General features: G+C 37.3%; 1 protein-coding gene across 2 annotated transcripts; it reads left to right on the top strand.

Annotated features, from left to right (window-relative positions):
* Positions 1 to 1,419: 1,419 nt before the first annotated feature.
* On the top strand, positions 1,420 to 20,371 carry Ldhb (lactate dehydrogenase B). 2 transcript variants are annotated; one of them, XM_076854172.1, is made up of 9 exons: positions 1,435 to 1,527; positions 2,095 to 2,311; positions 4,169 to 4,303; positions 10,923 to 11,040; positions 12,900 to 13,073; positions 15,751 to 15,924; positions 17,364 to 17,481; positions 18,510 to 18,633; positions 20,021 to 20,371. In XM_076854172.1, the coding sequence occupies exons 3-9, from the start codon at positions 4,175 to 4,177 to the stop codon at positions 20,186 to 20,188; spliced, it is 1,005 nt and encodes a 334-aa protein (XP_076710287.1). In that variant the 5' UTR covers positions 1,435 to 1,527; positions 2,095 to 2,311; positions 4,169 to 4,174; the 3' UTR covers positions 20,189 to 20,371. The 2 variants fall into 2 exon arrangements, with proteins under 2 accessions (XP_076710286.1, XP_076710287.1); XM_076854171.1 differs by lacking the exon at positions 2,095 to 2,311 and having other exon boundaries at positions 1,420 to 1,527.
* Positions 20,372 to 20,662: the final 291 nt, after the last annotated feature.

Raw genomic sequence — 20,662 nt, 5'->3', positions numbered from 1 at the left:
TTTTCCCCTCAACATTCAAAAGGAGGCTTTATTAGGACTTATACTGCAGCATAAGGAGAAAAGTACATAGACATCCCTGTAACTAGCCCACAACTTCAGACTCATGCAAAGTCCTTACTACCCACATGTTGAAATCAGAGAGATGCTGGGAGAGTTAAGGCTTATCAATTCCTCCCAAGACACCCCTTCCTTAGTGATTCCTTTCTCTGAAATTGATCGTGCTTTAATCAAATTTCTATTACCATGCATCACATTGTATTGCATGTGAAATAGTTTGCCTTCTTGGACTAGAAGCATCTGAATGAGCATAGGTTATAGTTATATTTGTGCCTTCAATGCTTGGCACTTAGAAGAAATTAAAGCAGTTATTTATAGAATTTATGGTCATTTATAAAAACCATACATTTATCAACAAAATAAAACAAAAAACAGGGGCTGGGGATGTGGCTCAAGTGATAGCGCGCTTGCCTGGCATGCGTGCGGCCAGGGTTCGATCCTCAGCACCACATACAAACAGAGATGTTGTGTCTGCTGAAAACTAAAAAACAAATATTAAAATTTAAAAAATAAAACAAAAAAACAGAAGAAACAAAACTCCTTTTCACATATAGTGAGTTTGTGAGATTACTATATTTAGAAGCAATCTAATTAGAAGAAAACAATAGAAACTGAAATCTTCAGAATACCTCCAATTGCTTAATCACTCATTTGTTAATACTGAATTAATGTACCCAGCACCAGGCTGGGTGTTGAAGACAGAGATGATAACATCCAGCTTTATTCAGCTTTAGAATTATTCAGGAACTAATAGAAACTGCGTCTTGCTAAGTGGACCCCTTATCTCCCTTCACTGCAAGGTTGGCCCTTGTTGACCTTGAAGATTTGTGAAGGAACAGCAGAGTGCAGAAACCAGGCAGGCCTCATTCAGTTTTGTTTTTTTTTTTTTTAGTTGAATTAAGGTGGGGGGAAAAAAGTCACAGTTTCATCAAATGAACTTTAAATGCTGACGATTAAAATTCAGTTGTATTTTTAAAAAGGTTCATAAGCAGTGCTACCCATTGGAGAGAAACCCATCTAGGATTGGTCCTCTAAAGTTGAACCTCAATGCAACCTAGAAATATGTATCTATTTGTATTAAGTCTATCCACACAAGATGGTGAGAGCCCAGAAGAGTCAGCGACAGGCCGGCAGGTTTTAGAAATCACTCGGCGACCGCATGGAAGAAGGAGCCTGTACGCTGTGACATTAGCTGAGAGTGGAGGCTGCGAGAAGGTGACCTCCTCAATTGGGGAGTGGGGGAGGGCGTGCGCATACTCGAGCCCTTGTCCTTGAAGGGGATTGAACGAGCCGAGGGGAGGGGGTAGGCGGCGCTCGGGTTTCCAATCACAATAGAGAAACCTAAGAGGCTGCGGAGGGTGTGGGCCCCGCCTCCTCCTTGGCTGCAGATCCGGCGCCCGAGGAGACGCGCGCAGCTGACATTGTCTTCGCAAGACTCTTCCTGCGGTCTCTAGAGCCTTCTGTCGCCTGGTAGGTTTCTGTCCAGGACCCCGAATCCTGGCTCACAGACAAACTGGATGGGATGTGCAAGGGAGTAATTGAGTGGCAAAACGGGAGGAGGGACCGAGAAGCACATCTGCTCTCTTGGGCTTGTGCTCCTGAGCATCCCCACTTGGGCCCTGACTCTGGGTTTGGGACCCGGACCTTGTGCGAGCCCCGGGAACCGAAGCTGGGGAGGAGAGGCTGCGACGGAGCCCCAGGCTTTGTCCTCATCGCTGCAGGCTCGTCTTCGGCCTGCGTTCTACCTGGGGAGAGACTTGTTGCATTTTTTGCCAAAACCCAGGCCCTGCCGTGCCCTAGATCAGCTCAGGGCGGGTGCCATCCCCTGTGCCTATTGGCGGGATCCGGGACACGTGCTGGAGGAGCTAGGGGTGGGGGAAGGAACCAGATGGGTTAAGAAGGCTGGACGATTTTGAACCTGGATCCCAGGGTAGTGGAAAACTGCCCCTGCGTTTGCTGGGATGAGGGTAAATGTATCCAGTGATCTGCAAATTTGGTCCCACACTACATTTTTTTTTTTTCCTCCCCTGGCCGCAGGAACCCTATGCGGGCATTTTCCTGGTCTCTTGATGCTCAGGAGCTTTGTTTACTTTGCCAACATTGGGTGCTGAGAGGAAGGAGGGCCTAGACTTCTCCCCGGAGACTTTATCCAAGGAGATCTGGGTTTGCTGCCTTCCCTCCTGGTGACCTGCCCTTCTCCGCTGCCGCGCGCCTGGAGTGGTGGCTTGTGGGCAGGGAACCCTGCGAACTGCAGGTGGGGCCTGGGCTGTGGGGGAAGGGGAGAGCCGGCACGCACTTCGTGGAGGAATTAGATGGCTGTACCCGGGTTTTAAAGGGTTAGGGTGAGAGAGATTCTGTAAAGAGGATCTTTGTTCCTGAACTTAAGGCACTGGCTCATTTCTAGTAGTTTATTTATATCCCCAAGGGGTGAGGGATGTAAAGGACCACGAGCCCCTGGTTGCTTTTACGTAGTTTGTCATTCTTTTTCCCAACAGCCACCACTCTGATTTGGCAGAGGACTTCAAAAAAAAGACATTCTAAAAACAAGTAAAAAATAAATAAATATTGCCTATCAGAATACCAGTCTATTTTTATATGGCAGCCAATTCTGGATTTTTGGTTTTCCATGGCTAACTGGAACCCCTGTATACCTAAAGGATCTTAAACCAACAAACAAAAATAAGCGTAATGGGAGGAAATTGCAGTTTTAACTGAGTTCTACAAGAAGAGATGTAGCATTCTTCTGATTCTACCCAAGTTCAGGACAGGCTCGAATTTCATTTTAAGGTCATCCATTTGTAGAGGCCTTTGCACGACATTGTATCTTTTAGCATTCACTAGAAAACTGTAAGTGTGATCTGAAAAGGCAAAAATCTCTCAATTTACTTGTTACAGATTGGGGGAAATAGTTTTCAGAAAGAAAAAAAAAAAATAGAACATGGAACCAAAATAGTTATTACATGATTATCTCCAAATTCAGGTACTTTATTCCAACTGAGAGTCTTATTGACTCTATAACATGTACAACTACTAAACCTGATTTTGTTACTTAAAGTCCTTTGAAGAGTAGAAGCAAAAATAAGACTAGGATGAGTTGACTCAGTTCGAAACAGGTACAGTAGCTTCAGATGCAACAGTCTATCACAAAAATGGAAAACAAACTTAAATATTAGACATGTTGGGTAACCATTTATAATACATAAATTATGAAGAAAAGGCTTATTTATGGCCTGCAACCTATTTAAAAGGCAGGAGAGTATATTTTGTGTACTAAATTGCCACATAATTTTTAAGTTTCAGTAAATTTTCTCATTTATTTAACTACCCAGAAAATTTATCTGATGGCATAGATAAATTGGGTGGTACTGTATAAAATGCTTTCCAACAGGTTGATTTTTTTTTTTAATTTTATTGCTTTATTTCAAATGGTTTGCAGAGTTTTCATCAATATTATTTATCACCATTTTGTTGTCATCATGTACTTATTAAGCACTTACTATGTGTTCAGTACATTGTGATACATTCTATATGAAATTTAAGAACACCATATATGATACAATTTCACTATAAGAACCAGCCCTTATAGTAGTTATTAATAGAATATATTCATGACTGGCCATTGTTTTTGACCAAGTTTAAATATGGGTTAAATAGTTTACATAGTTACATATAGATAGGGGCAAAAGAAACAAAATACCTTATTTAAATATAAATGTTCCTGTCTTGTAGCCAGTAAATGAATGATTACAACAAAAATGGGAATAAGACTAATTAAATATATGGAGTGGTAGACTAAAGAGAAAAATCTCAATTCTAAGGGATTTCTTGGAGGTTTTGTCCTTGATTAAATTTTCCATTATATAAGTCACTTGGTTCCTTAAAATATATTCTATGTTCTAGAATATTATTGGGATTTTAAATTTTTTATTATTTATTTTTGTGTGGTATTTGTGATTGCATCCAGGGCTTTGTGCATGCTAGGCAAGTGCTCTACCAGTGTTAATTAAAGTTGTACTTTAATTCAAAATCGCAACAGTAACATCTTAAGGACAACTTCCATTCAGATTTCTTATGTGGACATATGTATAATGTTTTGATTCTTTTCTTGCAGTTTGAAATGGCAACCCTCAAGGAAAAACTCATTGCACCAGTTGCAGAAGAGGAGACCACAGTCCCAAACAATAAGATCACTGTAGTGGGTGTTGGTCAAGTTGGTATGGCATGTGCTATCAGCATTCTGGGAAAGGTATATTTTAAGAAAACCATACATGATAACAATTTCAGCTTGTAAACAGTCTCTTTATGCATCATAGGATATTATTTTGTCCTTTAAAAGATTTTTCTTTTTCCTGAATAATTAGAAGTAAGTTATGGTCATCATGGCACTTCATTTAAGTACTTGAACATGCATCTGCTAAGAGAATTGTATTCTCCTGTGTAACCTTAACAGAGTTACTACACTCAGAGAATTTAACATTCTTACAATACTATTATGTAACATAGAGCATACATATTTAAAATTCTCCATGTTGTCAAAATCATGTACTTTATAGCTATTTTCACATCAATCCAAGATCAACTACTTCATATACTTGTGATGTCTCTTTGCTTCTTTAATCTGGAACAGTTACTCAGGTCCTCCTTTTTAGCATTGCTGGAGATTGAACCCAGGGCCTCATGCTTACTAGGCAAGTGTTCCACCATTGAGCTACACCCTCAGCCCCAAACCAGCTTTCTTTTCTTTTTTGGGGGGAGGCACTTAATCACTGAACCACACCCCCAACCCTTTTTTTTTTTTTTTTTAATGTATTTTCTTTAGATATAGGGTCTCCCTGAGTTGCTTAGGACCTCACTAAATTACTGAGGCTGGCTTTGAACTTGCAATCCTCCTGCCTCAGCTTCCTGAGCTGCTGAGATTACAGCACCACCATACCTGTGCCACCATACCTGGCTCCCCAACCCAACTTTACTCCTTGTATCACTGACATTTTTATAGGGTTCAGTTCAGTTTTGTAGCATGTTCCCCAAGTTATGTTTGTCTAATATTTCCTTGTAATTAGGTTCAGGTTATATTTTGAGGGATCAGATTAGAACCATGTGATATCATGTTCTTGGCACATCACATCAGGAAACACTTGATATTCAACTTATCTCATTTCCAGAAATGCTGAATTTATTCCCCTGGTTAACAGGGTGGGTGTAACATTTTTTATTGCAATGGTCTCTTTAGCCTTTATAATTAAATAATCTGTTTTTTTTTTTTTTTTTTTTGAGATTGTGAGAATATCTGTAATTCCTCTTAAACTTGCAACTGGTAGTTTTATTTTGAAATAATTTCAAACCTACAGAAAATGTGCAAGAATAGTAAGAAAATTAAAACTTTCGTATGCCGTTTACCCAAAATTACTAATTCTCAACATTGTGTTATTCTGTCAGGCATATATTTGAGAATAAGTTGCACACATTATGTTCTTACTTCTAAGTCTCTCAGTAGATTTCCTCAAGTAGGACATACTCTTACACAATCAGTGCAATTTGCAATGCAACAAAGCTGCAATACCATTTTCACCTTCTACTTCTCAAGCCTTTGTTCTCTGTACAACTCCATAGACTTTTTGGCTGGCCTCATACATACCCCTTGTAATCCAAACCAATTTGTTTTCTTTAGTTCCTCAGAGCTTTTGAGGAAATGAGCCTTTTTCTTATTTACCTTACTGAATTGGTTCATTGTTTGTATAGATGGCTGCCTTAAAAGTAGGAAGAGAGAAAGGAAAACAAGCAAGCTCTTTTTACCTTCAGTAGAGCACACGGACCACTTTGTATCATGTGTGAGAAACTCCTAGCCAAGCCTAATTCTGTTTGCGAAGTTTTTTCATGCTAGAGATTGAACCTAGGGCCTTGCACATGCTAGGTAAGCATTGTACCATTGGGCTCTACACCCAGCTCCTACAAGTTTAAATTCTAAAGGAGTAAATTTTGAATCTTTGCTGAGAACAAATACCAGAAAAATCATTTGAAATATGAAATACACCACAAAAGGGGGGAAAAAAATGAAGTATACTAATGAAAGTTTTATTCTTTGGCATATATTTCTAGATAGTTTGATTGAGTAGATACTGGCAATTTGAGTACAATAACACAAATTCAGTAGTCACTGTTCTTTTGCAGCTTACATTTCTGTATTCAAAGTATTTTAAATTAAAAAAATAATTTTAAACAACTTCAAGATAGGGACTATCATTCATATTCTTGTTTTCAGATAAGGTGGCTGAAGTTGAATAAATTACACAGCCTGTCACAGCTAGCTTGATAAACCTATACGTTGAAAATAAAAGAAAAAATGCACTTAATGCACGTAACCTACTGAATATCATAGCTCAGCAACATGGTATACTGGAGAATATTGTGATTGTGAGGTTGACTGGGAACTACATGGAGGCCAGGAAAAGATCAATAGGTAAAAATAAAAGTGTGCTTCCTTGGGGGCGTGTATTGTTTTCCCACACTTGGAAAGTTGAAAAACCTGGAGTCAAAATTTGGTATGTTGGAGTCCATGTCTATTTTGAAGCCAGCACTCTCACCTCTTACCAATAGACTCCAGTATTTTTTTTTTTCCTATGCCAGTATTTAGGCAGTTAAAAACATAAATATATTAATAAAATACTAGTAAAGGAGTTTTCTTTCCTACTGCTGATCTCAAAACTTGCACTTTTCAGGAAAATCTATGCATAAGAAGTGTGGCTATGATTATTTTAGTCAAATTTTAAAACATCTCCAGTAAATCAATTGAGACTACATAATAATTTGGCCAGACCAGTGCTTGAGAACAACCCCTGCTGCTAGCAATTTCAAATTTAAATGCTATGATTTCTGTTTTTCAATGTTATACTCCTTTCCCCTTGATTTTTCACAAAATGCCTTAGAAATTATGTGGAGACCATCTAAGGATAGTTTTGAAAACATAAACAATGTAAGAAAGTGTTACCTAGTTGAAAACCCTTTGCTAGCTAATGTTAAGATATATTTTAATGGATAAGACTAAAGTAGTTCAAAATTGTTGAAATATTTGGGAAAGATTAGAGAAAGGTTAATAGAGAAAGAAAATAGTCCGTCAGGTGCTTGCTTATCATTTTATTAATTTCTTTGTGAAATCTGTCAGCAGGTATTAACATCTCTTACTGTTGGGGAGAAAAACCTCACAAGGGCTAAGAGCACCCAGACTGTAAGTGCCAGGCCTGGCCTTTTTGAACGCATGGCTACAGAATACACATTTTACTGTGCCTCCAGAAGGTGGTTGAAGTTGTAGTATCAGAGCAAGAGGTTATGAAGGCACAAGCCTTCTCTAGACTAGGAAGATAACTGAGGCTTCCTTGCCAGTGCCCTACCATTAAGAGGACTCCTTTATCTTCTGCTTCTCCTTTTATCTGCTTACCCCCCAGCCATTGCCTACATAGCAACCAAAGTAGTGGCTCGCCTACTGAAATCCTGTAGGGCCATATGGATTGCCTCTGCTTGTCTCAGAGCAAGGCAAAGGTGTGCAGAGCTCCAGGGGTACCAGCAGCACAGGATAGCCACTCCTTCTAATGTATGATCACGGTACCATCTCTGACTTCATCTCTTACTCCCAAACGCAGAGTTCATTTCTGACTTGAACCCTTTTATGTGGTTTTCCCTTGGATGTTCTTCCCTAGACCTCAGAGTTGCATGCACATGAATGATAAACTGGGGATCTCATTCAAGGGCATGACCTTTGCAGGCAGGCCTGCACTGATATCACTTCTCCTTTTGGTCTTTTTTTTTTTTTTTTTTAACAAGTGTGTTATTTATTTTATTTATTTTTTTGCTGTATATAATTTGTCTTAACTAATAGTTACACATGACAGTACAATGATCTTGTCCTTTTGGTCTTAATAGCACTTCTACCATTAGAAATTCCTATTCCCTTCCTATATATCCTGAGAAAGCAAAAATTACTGGATTTGTTCTTTTTTATTTATTCACTTATTTATTATTTTTGAGTAATGGGGATCACACCCAGGGCCGTATGTATGCTAGGCAAGTGCTCTACACTGAACTGCACCCATCCCTATTCATGACTCTATTCTTGATTAGTAGAATGATGTCTGGCATATTCCATAGGAAATATGCATTACACTAATGAATACTCTGGATGTTACTGATTAATTGCACTTAAATTTTGTCAAATTTTGGCCCAATTTTGCCTTTTCAGCTTCTTTTTACCAAATATGCCTTGCCAATCTCAGACTCTGCATTTTAGCTGCCAGGAGGAGGATCTGAATGTCAGCTCATCATGTTGTCAGGGTTGTGCAAAGCTTTCAGGCAAGATCACCACTATCCCCCAGCATGAATCCCACTGTCTTGATTTGGGTATCCTTGCTTCAGTCAACTATAACTGCATATATATCCTTTCTTGGGATATAAACATAACATAACACAACTCTTAGGAGAAGCAACATTGTAGACATGTGGTAAAGTAATTTTTATTTTATTTTTTATTTTATACTACTAGGGATTGAACTCAGGGCTGCATGCATGCTAAGCAAGGACTTTACCACTGAGCTATATCCCCATGCCTTTTTAAATATTTATTTTGAGACAGTGTTTTGCTGTTTCCCAGGCTGACCTTGAGCTCACATTCTTCTGCCTCAGCCTCCTGAGTAGATGGGATTGCAGGTATACACCACTGTGCCCAACAACAAAGTAGTTTTTTCAGTACCAGGTTTTGCTTGAAAGTAGTACATACTTAAATTTTGGTATTTGTACAAGGATAGATAGATATTATATTCAATAATATGGTAGAAGTGACATTTCAGAGGGGAAGAAAATAAGTTATTGAATAAATGGTGCATGTCCATTTAGTTAGGTATTTGGAAAAATAATTTCATGCACATTAACCACTTGACCATAAAAATGCAACCATCAAATATTAAGGCATTGGTGCTAGTAATTTATTAGCTAAAAGCACCAAAAGGCAGAACACAAGACCCTGCCCAATCCACATAGGACTTGAGATTCAAAGACACTTTTGTGGTAGATTTAACAAGATGTCAACAGTGGTATTCTTATCTTCTAGCTGGTCTTACTCCTTAATAAGATTATTGCTTTTGCAGTTAATGTAAACCTTGCTGTTTCAAACAGTTTTAAATATAACTTAACAGCTTAAGTGAAAAATGTGTATGATAAATTCATAGGATATAGAACATGTGAATAGAAGTGAATTTATTTAAGTCAAACAACAGCATCAGTACTTGGTCACACTTGTTCTATTTGTGTGCCTCCACCTTTGGAGGACATTCAGTCATACAGATCTAGCTAAATTTGGCACTGCAGTTCTTTTTTTTTTAGCGCTGGATCTCTTCCTTCCTTGTCAGCTAAAAATGCACTTCTCAGCCAATTCTTTGCGCCCACTCAAAAAGAGAGACAGGATCTCAGATCCTGTGACATCCTTTTGTACTTAAGCACTAAACAGTGTTGCTCTGTTGACTTGAGCCACATACACTTGACGTTTCTAAAATAAGATTGATATTCCTAGTGTTCAGTACCTTGACTGAATGTTGTAGCTATTATTAAGTTTATTGTATTCTTTAGGACTTAGAAAACACAAATGGGGATTTTGTGTGATCTTATCAGAGGCTGCAAAGGAACAAAACGGTTTTTAAAATGCCAAAATGTGTTTAAGTAAAACTGGATTAAAAAAAAAAATCAATACCAGCATTTGATATATAGTCATCCCAGGACCCCTGTGACACCAAAATCTAAGGATCTCATACATGGCATAGTGTTTGTACATAACCTACACATTTCCTTTATACTGCACATTTGAAATCATCTAAGTATCCCACAGTTCACAAATAGGCCACATTAGAAGTTTTCAAGTACTGCAATTCAGTTGTTTAACATTAAACTCACATCATCCAGTTACAGGGAGCCATCCCTCTCAGAGAGGCTCCTCCCCATCAAGTCCACTGAAACACTTTTGAGGTTAGCCAACCCTTTTCATTCTGGCATCTTGGGACCCTGCCCATTTGTAGTCCTACAGCAACCAGGGCCTGCTTCCAGCTAAAGTAGGTCAAGTTTCTCATTGCCTTCTCACTTCTCTGCTGCTTCTCCTCTGCTGGCCTGTGCCCTCCTGACTCCTCCACTTCCACCTGGCCTACTGTATCTGATCCTTCACACTGCATCCTAGACCCCAGTAGCCTACCTTTTCCTTCATCAATACCCTTTGCCTATGTGGATGATCACACTATTCTTCCTAGAGGGAGTATTTACATTTTTAAATGAACTCTAACATTGAAATATCCTATTATTCATTATTTTACTAACAGTCCTAAAAACAGTAGAGGCAAGAACTTTAGTGGTATTTTAATGGGAGGGATAACCACTCCTAAATATTTTGTTTTAGTTGTAGGTGAACACAATACCTTTATTGTATTCTTATGTGGTGCTGAGGATCAAACCCAGCACCTTGCATGTGCTAGGCAGCACTCTACTGCTGAGCCACAACCCCAGCCCCAGCCACTTTTTAAATAGTTTGTAAATTATGGGCATCCATAAGAGATGGGAATTTCAAAGGTTGGTTCAGATGCATCTTCACACATAAGGATTTTCTTGGTGTTCCCATTGAAGTGTCTGGATTAATCAGCTTTTAAGTCCACATGTTTTTAAAGCATAATTGTATTATGGAATCATGGTTGAATGCCTAACCCCAAGGTAGAATTGTTGAGGATTTTAGCTACATGGTGCTTAGCATTTAAATGGTGTCTCTGAGTCAGACCATGTGTGGAGGCATCCTAGCATGGCTTTAGGTACTAATGCCTGCTTTTTTTGTTTTGTTTTGTTTTTAGTCTCTGGCTGATGAACTTGCCCTGGTGGATGTTTTGGAAGATAAGCTCAAAGGAGAAATGATGGATCTGCAGCATGGAAGCTTATTTCTTCAAACACCTAAAATTGTGGCAGATAAAGGTAGTTTAATTTCATGCCCAATGTGATCTGATATTAAATTGATGTTTTTAGTGAGAAAAAAAATGCACTTGGAATGCACTTTACAGCATCATAAACTTAACTTTTATTTTGAATTTATCATTATTGTTATTTTGCAGTGCTAGGAATCAAACTCAGTGTCCTTGTACATGCTAGACAAGTTCTATAACACTGAGGTATACTCCTGTCCTAAACTTTTAGCAAAACTCAAACTTTTGGAATAGTTACTTCAGTGACTGTCAACAATGAAATGTTGATGACCTATTTTAGTATTTTCTTCAAAAACTATGAAATTTTCATCTAATTATAATTTTTTTCTCCTTTAAAAAAACTTATTTCTGTATTATGTTCTAATTTTCATCCTTAAGGCATTAATTTTACATTCCCTTGTCAATGGACAGTTACTAGAAATGAATTTATTAGCCAACAATGATCATGGCTATGTATATCACTAAGAGAAAATAACCAATTATGATAAATAGCATTGTTTGGGTTGTTGTGTACCATATTTCTCCTATAGTCCAGTTTTCTTTCACCAGTTTCTAGAAACTCATTTTCCATCCACTTTGCTAAAAAGCACATAGAACACATTGACCTTTTCACATTGGAAGAACATGTACAAAATGATCGTGGACTCTACGTTCCATGCAACTGTACTTGTTAACTTTACACCCCAATTAGACGATTCTTTTCCTCAAATGAAAGTTTGAATATACTTATTTCTTTAAAAGATCTCCTGCCTTTGCATAGGCTCCTGTCTGTATCCTAAGACCTCTAGCAGGGCCTACATACATCTTCACAATTTGAAATGACCTGCATTTCCACGTGTCTCAGCTGCTTCTTCTCCTCCCTCATTCCCTGACGGGAAATTGGTCTTTCCATCCTGGTGAATCCAGTGTTGGCAGTTTCTTTTTTTTCTCCAATTCCAGCAATTTGAATGCATCGAAGAAACCAAATAATAGGTATTGTTAGTTGAATTAGTAATGTTGAGGGGAACATGTAGAGCATTTTTTTTTTTTTTGCATGTATTATCTCATCTTCACAAGAGTCCTATGAGGGATCAATACTATTATTACCTCCACTTTATGGGAGAGGAGTGTTAGTAACTGTTAAAAGTCACATTACAGCAGTTTAGTTCTGTGACTCCCTCCATGGCTATTGCATGCAAGGATCACATTAAATTTTCAAGTCCAAAGGTTTTGAAACGGACATACTTTGACCAAAAAAATGAAATGTTTTTCAGAGAAGTTCATACTGCTGAAAAGTGAATATGCTCCTTTAAAATTTCAGTTTATAGCCCAAAACAGTGTCTTCTCCTGAGATCTTATTAGCATTATATGCCTAAAAACAACTTAAAATTGATTTTCTTTATTTTACTTAATTTTTCTTCCTTTACTAAGAGTACAAAAATAGACTTTTGTTGTTGGAAGTCTGCCTATTGTACTTTAGACTCACTTTGTATGCTTTGGTTTATTCCTGAAAATTCAATAAATTTCTTAGGTAGAAACATAATTTGAGGTCATTTTTATTTCCTTGATTGATTTTCTGAGTCAGTTTTACAGTCGGATTGCTTCAGTGTAGCTCAAGGAGGAAAATGGCTGCAGGGACATTGGACTTGAAAGTCTGTTTTGTTTTGTGGTACTAGGGATTGAACTCAGGGCCTTGTGGATGCTAAGAAATCACTCTGCCACCGAGCTGCATCGCCAGCCCAAACTTTCAATACTGAAAACTTAATTGTCATTGAGTTCTAGAAGCTTATTTCTAGTTAGAGTGCTAGAGCATATCATATATGTTTGATGAAAAGTTGTATTTAAGGAATGCCTTTTCTTCCTTTTTTCTAGATTACTCTGTGACTGCCAATTCTAAGATCGTGGTTGTAACTGCAGGAGTCCGTCAGCAGGAGGGGGAGAGTCGTCTCAATCTGGTGCAGAGAAATGTCAATGTCTTCAAATTCATTATTCCTCAGATTGTCAAGTACAGTCCCGATTGCATCATAATTGTGGTTTCCAACCCAGGTATTATAATATTTTAAGTCTCAGTTTTGTTCCGTTTAATGTTTGGATTTTTGTGTTGTTGTTTTGGAATTAAAGTCAGTCCCTGTGTTTGCTAGCCGAGGTGGCTCACATGTCTTTGGTTTTTACCTACAAAAGGATGATATTTGCAAAATAAATGACACTGCCCTCTTATTCTTTCATCTGGGTTTATTGTAAAGTCTAAAGGCTATCAAAGTTTTTTAAAAGATTATCCTGGTAGGAAGAATAAAAAAGGGCTGAAACATTTGAACAGGGCTTCAATTTGTTAAAAAAAAAAGAAAGATAAAAAATTAACTTTTTGACCTTCTCTCTTCTAGAAAACCCAATCTGGTGTCCTAATCTCTAAAAAAAATTTTAGGATTGCCAGGTAAAATGGCACATGCCTGTAATCCCAATGTATCTGGAGGCTGAGGTAAGAGGATCACAAGTTCAAGGCCAGCCTCAGCACGTTAGCAAGAACCTCCCAAAATAAAAAAGGACTGGGAATGTGGCTCAATGGTTAAGGATTCCTGGGGTCACTCCTAGGTACCAAGAAAACAACAACAACAACAAAAACTTTTAGGATTGAATCAGATTGAAATTTGAAAAAGAATTTTTAAAAGTTACTAATCAGTTCCATTTTAAAAATAGAAATTGACTACATTGATGGACAAATATTTGCTGACACCAAATGTTATAACTTAAAAACTGCTTTCCTTGCTAAATCTATCCTCAAAGTATGCAGATAGATTGCATGCAAGGATCACATTCTGGCTGGAAACAATGCTACTTTTTTTGCCTTCTAGAATAAAGGAGGCCATTGTTAGGGACCAGGCTCCTGCACAAGGCTGTAACACATCAGGCTTAAAGTCAAAATGGAGTCACCCAGGAGTTCCACATCACCACAGTGAAACTAAGCCATTCATCAGATCAGATAAATTTGGACTGGAGAGATAACAGCCAGTTTTCCCAAGCAGGCAGTTTCAACTGGCATGCTGTGTTGTTAATCCTTTTTTTTTTTTTTTTTTTTGGTACTGAATATTTACCTTAAGGGTGCTTACCACTGAGTCACATCCCCAGCCCCCCCCCCTTTTTTTTAATATTTTATTTAGAGATGAATTGTGCTTTTTAATGTTTTATTTAGAGACAGGGTCTCCCTAAGTTGCTTAGGGCCTTGCTAAATTGCTGAGGCTGTTTTTTGAGCTTGCAATCCTTCTGTCTCAGCTTCCCAGGCCACTGGGATTACAGGTGAGCACCACCATGCTTGGCTGTGTTTTAATCTTTACACAGAAGAAGTCATCTAAAATAGTCTGAAATTAACTGGTTATTTTTCACTGTTCTGTCCTTACTTTATAAGGAATGTAACTGAAATGACCCATCCACTTCTTGTTGTTTTATTACTGCTTTTTTCAGCCTTTCTCTGCTTATAAAACCAAACTTTTCTGCTCGGCCAAGTAGACACTATAATTTATGGGATGAAGTGCTGCCTAATTCTCGAGTCAAAAATAAAGTCAATTAAGATCCTTAAACTAAGTTGTAATTTTGTCCTTTGACAGCTTAAATGGTTCATATTTACTCTATAATGTCTACAATTTGCCGTGTTGGTGAGCACAGCAGACACATTGATAAGATGGTGAAACTGATTATCTTTGGTATTTCACCTAAAGGAAGACTGTGACTAAGAGCCAGGGGAATCTTTACAGTTTATTGAACATTGTAAGTAGGAAGCTAGCAAGGACAGAGATGACTTCAGTATTATTATTACCCACTTTAAACCTAGATTGGGCCTTACTAAATGGTTCTGTCTTGTTTATAAATATGTATGTGATAGGCAGATATAAAACAGGAATGACAACTAGCCCTATTGAGTTGCTGTACCCTGTGCCTCAGGCAGGTGTCACTAACTGATTATATATCTTATAGCCTAGCCAGCATGTACAGTCGAGGGTCTGCAGAGTTGACTTGGAGCTTCTTGTGTGCATATTTTTCTGCTCTTTCCAGCTTTTCCTCTATCTAAGTGCTGTGATCCTATCTGAGCCAACAGAAGTTTTACCTCTGTGGAGTTGTAAGGCTGTGCCACACTGAAACAAAGGTTATGTCATGGATGTCCTTTCATTAAATAGTAGAAAAATTTAATATCACCTGCTGTCAGCAAGAGGCTGAGGCAGCAGGATCCCAAGTTCTAGGGACTTCAATTCAAGTTCATGGCAACTTCGTGAGATCCTTTCTCAAAACAAAATTTTTAAAAAAGTTTACTGAATAATATATGATAACATGCCTGGGTAATTTAGTAATAAATGGTTTTTGGTTTGTGATGGCAATTGTTATCATCATAGAATGTTAGAATTGGTGAAAATCTATATGAGGATCTGATTCAACCCTTTTCTTTCAACTTAATCCATCTGCAAGGTTCCTAAGTATTCTTATGTCAGCTAATGATATAAATAGAAAGTCATAATTCATTGTGTATTTCATATTTTACAGTCTCTCTCTAATAATGCTTCAAGGTTTGTTCTTGTTTCTCTCTCACCCATTATCTCTAATTATGAAAATTGAAAAGTATTACATCTTTCTGGCCACATCTCCTTAGAGAAATGAGGAAGTTGGGGAGGAAGAATCCGGGGATAGCAGTTGAAGTCAGTTTTGATTTACTTACCTGTATTTTTTCTAAAATACTCAGTGGACATTCTTACATATGTTACCTGGAAACTCAGTGGATTACCCAAGCACCGTGTGATTGGAAGTGGGTGTAATCTGGATTCTGCTAGATTTCGCTATCTTATGGCTGAGAAACTTGGCATTCATCCCAGCAGCTGCCACGGATGGATTCTGGGAGAACATGGCGACTCAAGTGGTAAAAAAAAAAAAAAAATAGAAAATGTTTACTGTATTCTTATGGTCTTAGTCTTGCCATTATTTACACTGATTTGTTAAGTATAAATCATAGTCTTCTGGCTCTTTCTCCAAAAGTCCCTTAGTGTGTACTTACTAAAAACAAGGGTTTTCTTTTTTCTGACCATAGTACTCTTACCAGAATTAATAAAATGTGTTATTAATTAATTATTATTATCTAATCTGCAGTTCATTGCGGATGTCTCTGTCTGTCACTAATATTACCTAAGGCCTTTTTCTCAGTTCAGGAGCCATCCTAACATTACATATTACATCTAGCTCTATCTCCTTACTCTCTTTAATCTGGAATACTTTCTCAACCTTTATTTTTTTTATAATCTTGACATTTTTGAAAAATTAGATGAGTTATTTTGTAGAATGTCCATCAATTAGGTTTGTCTTATGGTTTCCTCATGGTTAGGTTTAATTTTTGTACTTTTGGATAAACACCACAAAAGTGATATTGTCATACCCTGGAGCATCATAACAGGAAGCCCATGACTGTTGTCCACTGCTCTGTTCTCTCATTACTCTTTGATTTTTCCACAATTATTATTATTATTATTATTTCCATATTGATATTGATCTCTATTGTCTACATGAAATGAAAGAGGATTAAACTGATCTCACATGGACACCATTATGCAGATTTCACCAAAGACCCTGAAAACGCCAAACTGGCTCGATGTGGCAAACTTTGAATTAATGGGGTCTTACTTGACTGTGAGCAGCTTTGCCTTCATAGCTGTTAGCTACCCAAGACTTCACCCTGCCTCCACTCGTACTTCCTGAGTCTGGGTGTTCTCCAGAGGTTCCCGAGGAGCACATAACTTAAGTTTGCAGGTCCAGTTCACATCCCAGTCTTTGTAACACTTTCTGACATTCTTCTCCCCTAAATTAAGCATCCCTTACATATTTCATTGTATTTGTGTGTAATTATTCTGTTTGGGGGCCTTACCCTAGATGAATTGATTAATTAATTAATTTTTTACTTAGAAGAAATGGGTTCTATTAGAAAAAAGTAAGCAGTAGGCAAGTTTGAAAACTACTCAAATCAAAACTTCAGGATGGTCCCAAACTAGAATACATTGTGATTTGACAAACCTAGAGAGAGGCAAAGAATTTCCATATTCTTTGTAACTATGACATGGTGATTGTTTTGCACCAAACTTGTTGAAAATTAAAAGTTCAGAAATGTTGCTATTTGAAGGCAAGTGTCAGATCAAATGTCTTGGGGGGGACTGTTCTAGAGGCATTTGTCATTGGAGTGGTATCAGCCAGTATTCAGTGACTTGCATTAGAAGCAGAATCTGGATTAAGAGATTTTAAAGACAGAAATATTTAGAATGCCTGTCTTTTTTTTTTTTTTTTTTTTTTTTTTTTTTTTTTTTTTTTTAATAGTGGCTGTGTGGAGTGGAGTGAACGTGGCTGGTGTTTCTCTCCAGGAACTAAATCCAGAAATGGGAACAGACAACGATAGTGAAAACTGGAAGGAAGTGCATAAGATGGTGGTTGAAAGGCAAGTGGAAGGGAGCTTGGTTTAAGATAAGCTTGGTTTAAGATAATTTCTTTTCCTGTTTACCTAGGTAAAATTGCAAATAGTTTTCATGGCTGCTTAAACTGATTAAATGTAGTCAGTATGTAGTTATCACCTTAGACTGGTCAAGCTTGCTATTTCAGTCCCCCTAGGGAAAGCAAATATTTTCTCTCTAGAGAGAGATCTATTACAGAGGTAACCCTAGCCCAACATGGAATTAACAAGGGAGGAGGGCCTTCATGTTGCCTCCTGTCAACAAATAAGTTTAGTTTACTTAGGAAGGTAAACCTAGACACATGTCATCTCATAATTGCCTTTGAAAAGTATCAAAGGCAGATTGCTGAAAGTATTTAAACTGTCCTGTGCTGATCTTTTACATTCAACTAAAGATTACCTCCATCCTTTTTCTGTGGCCTTTGCCCATCATAAAATAAAGTGTATTTCAAAATAGTCAATAATATGGGTCCAGGTTTACATCACGACACTGACATTGTGTAATCTTGGGAGCCTTTCAGCCTTTAAGGTGAATCTCCTCTGTAGAGTTGTATAGTCATAGACTTACTGCTAAAATCAAGTAAAAGCATACTCACATGGGACACACTTATCATTGATAAGCATTCAACAGGGTATACATTATTCGCAGACAATTTTTACAGTAAGACTAACTGACATCTCATATAGAAAATTTTGTCAAATTTAATTTTACTGTTTTTTTGTGGAACTTGACATGTAGAAAAAATAATATCCAATTTGAAAAACTCTTTATAAATTATCAATACATTAATAGATTGCCTATCATACACTATTTGCACTTTGTGCATTTTGCTTGTATATGAATTAATTTAACACTATTTAGTTTATGAAATAGATAACATTACGTCCATTTTAAAGAAGAGGGAACAGGCAAGAAACATAAATTAATTTATACAAGATTACAGTTAGTAAGAAATAAAGCAGAAGTCAAACCCAGGGCTCTGGTTTTAGTGATCTTTATGATTTATTTTCCTTAGTGCCTATGAAGTTATCAAGCTAAAAGGATACACCAACTGGGCTATTGGGTTAAGTGTGGCTGACCTCATTGAATCCATGTTTAAAAATCTATCCAGAATTCACCCAGTATCAACCATGGTAAAGGTAAGTCATACAGTGAAAAATATATAAATGTGAGCATTATATTCTAAAACAAATTTAAAGGATAAGGTAAAATTAACAGTTCACAATTTTTTTCTGTATTTCAAAGTTTTGTATAAACTTTCCTTATTCCAACAGAAGTCTAGAACAAGAGCATAAAACTTGAGGAAGTTGTGACATCTGACAATTTTTTATAATTTTTCTTCTGTTATGTGGCAAATTAAACATTATGGATGAATCTTATTCAGCATACCCTTACAATATATGATTATTTGCATGTGTATGACAGTTTCATTTTAAGTTGGTGTGATGAACTGTTAGACCCACCTGTCATGTGTACTCGATACCTTAATAAATTTACCATCATTCAAAAGCTGTGGAGCAAAACCACAAAATAGTTCAGATTATATTGAAGCATTGTGTAAAAGACAGCTGACTCATTTTCCACAAGTCAATGTCAAGGGTGAAAAAAATCAGTGGGGAGTGCAGTAAGCAAAAACAAACACGCAGAAGGGAGACACAGAAATCTTTAGGGATAAAACATGGTATCAGATGTTTGTTTTAAAATAGTAACTTTAAAAAGCAAGTATGGCAAAAATTGAGTAATGGCAGTGTCTTCGGATATGTACTCCACTTTTATATATGTACAAAAAATTTTGAAATTAAAAGTTTAAAAGATTGTATTGAAGTAACCTTAATATAATTAAGTAATCTGACTAGTTTTAGAGTTAAATTACCTAATATGACTAGTAAAGTGCTTTTGGAAATGGTAACTTTTTGTCAGCAACTCTTGGGTGCAACAAGAATCTCGGCTGTTAGTGGCCTCCAGCCACTAAAGGGCCATCAGGTTGGCCACTCTCATTGTTCCTTCCACCTATTAAATATTACCACCTGTTTAATTCCTTCCTTAACTAAAAATCTTTAAGAAACCTGGGGTTTTGTGAAAGTAATCCATTAACAACTGAAATTGGGCTGGGGATATGGCTCAAGCGGTAGCACGCTTGCCTGGCATGCTCAGGGTGCTGGATTTGATCCTCAGCACCACATTAAAATAAAATAAAGATGTTGTGTCCACCGAAAACTAAAAAATAAATATTAAAAAATTCTCTCAATCTCTCTCTCTCTGAAGATTCATTTATAAAATTTTATTCAAGTGCATCTAAATAGAGAGCAATGTTCAATAAAACACATTCAGTAAAGCTCAGTCAAGGGCTTATTATTTTCTTATAGGTATCTAGTTTTATCATAGTTCATGTTTGCCTTCTTCATATAGAAACACTACTTCAAAACATGAGTCTAGAATGAGTTTGTGCTTATCCAGTTTTCCACAACTCTCTGTTCAAACACAGTTCCTTTGATCATTTCTAATCAAATGCATTTTTTCTTGCAGGGGATGTATGGCATTGAGAATGAAGTCTTCCTGAGCCTTCCATGTGTCCTCAATGCTCGGGGATTAACCAGTGTCATCAACCAGAAGCTGAAGGATGATGAGGTTGCTCAGCTCAAGAAAAGTGCAGATACCCTGTGGGACATCCAGAAGGACCTAAAAGACCTGTGACTACCGAGCTCCAGGCTATAGAAATTGGAAAACCTGAGCCTTTAGTCTGCATCCATGTACGTGGGTCAGTTTGCTGCTTCTTTAATATGAAATATGGGCTACAGGATCAAAGCCCAGGCTCGTTTTAGTGCTTGCAATAAGAGCTCTTGAACAAATAAAATTAACTGTTCTAGTGTGCTTCCATTTCTGGAATGATTTCTGAACGATTTTAGTCAGTCTTTCAAATTATTTTTCCCATGCCCCTAAATCCCAGTACTAGTTACATTGTATCTTCTGTTCTCCTCCCTCCAGACAGCACAAAAGCTCTGTTTCACAATATATTCCATAATTTCATGGTGGTTGTCCTAAGAGTATGGTTACTGCTTCAAGGTTACAACCAAAGTTGTAATGGATTTCAACAGGTATGAACTCTTCTCTGAAAGGAAAAGCCTCTAAAATAGAGCTCTGTAAACTTGGAGTTAACTGTATGTGAGA

The sequence above is a fragment of the Callospermophilus lateralis genome, chromosome 4, assembly GCF_048772815.1.
Source record: "Callospermophilus lateralis isolate mCalLat2 chromosome 4, mCalLat2.hap1, whole genome shotgun sequence".
NCBI lineage: Eukaryota > Metazoa > Chordata > Mammalia > Rodentia > Sciuridae > Callospermophilus > Callospermophilus lateralis.
The sequence above is the reverse complement of the archived record's forward strand: the minus strand, read 5'-3'. Positions and strand labels throughout refer to the sequence as shown.

Bases quoted from the DNA above. Each gene is read 5' to 3' on its own strand.
- Ldhb (XM_076854171.1), top strand. From the start codon at position 4,175: ATGGCAACCCTCAAGGAAAAACTCATTGCACCAGTTGCAGAAGAGGAG. The intron at 15,925-17,363 runs GTAAAAAAAAAA...TTTTTTTAATAG, and splicing joins AGAACATGGCGACTCAAGTG to TGGCTGTGTGGAGTGGAGTG. The intron at 17,482-18,509 runs GCAAGTGGAAGG...TATTTTCCTTAG, and splicing joins CATAAGATGGTGGTTGAAAG to TGCCTATGAAGTTATCAAGC.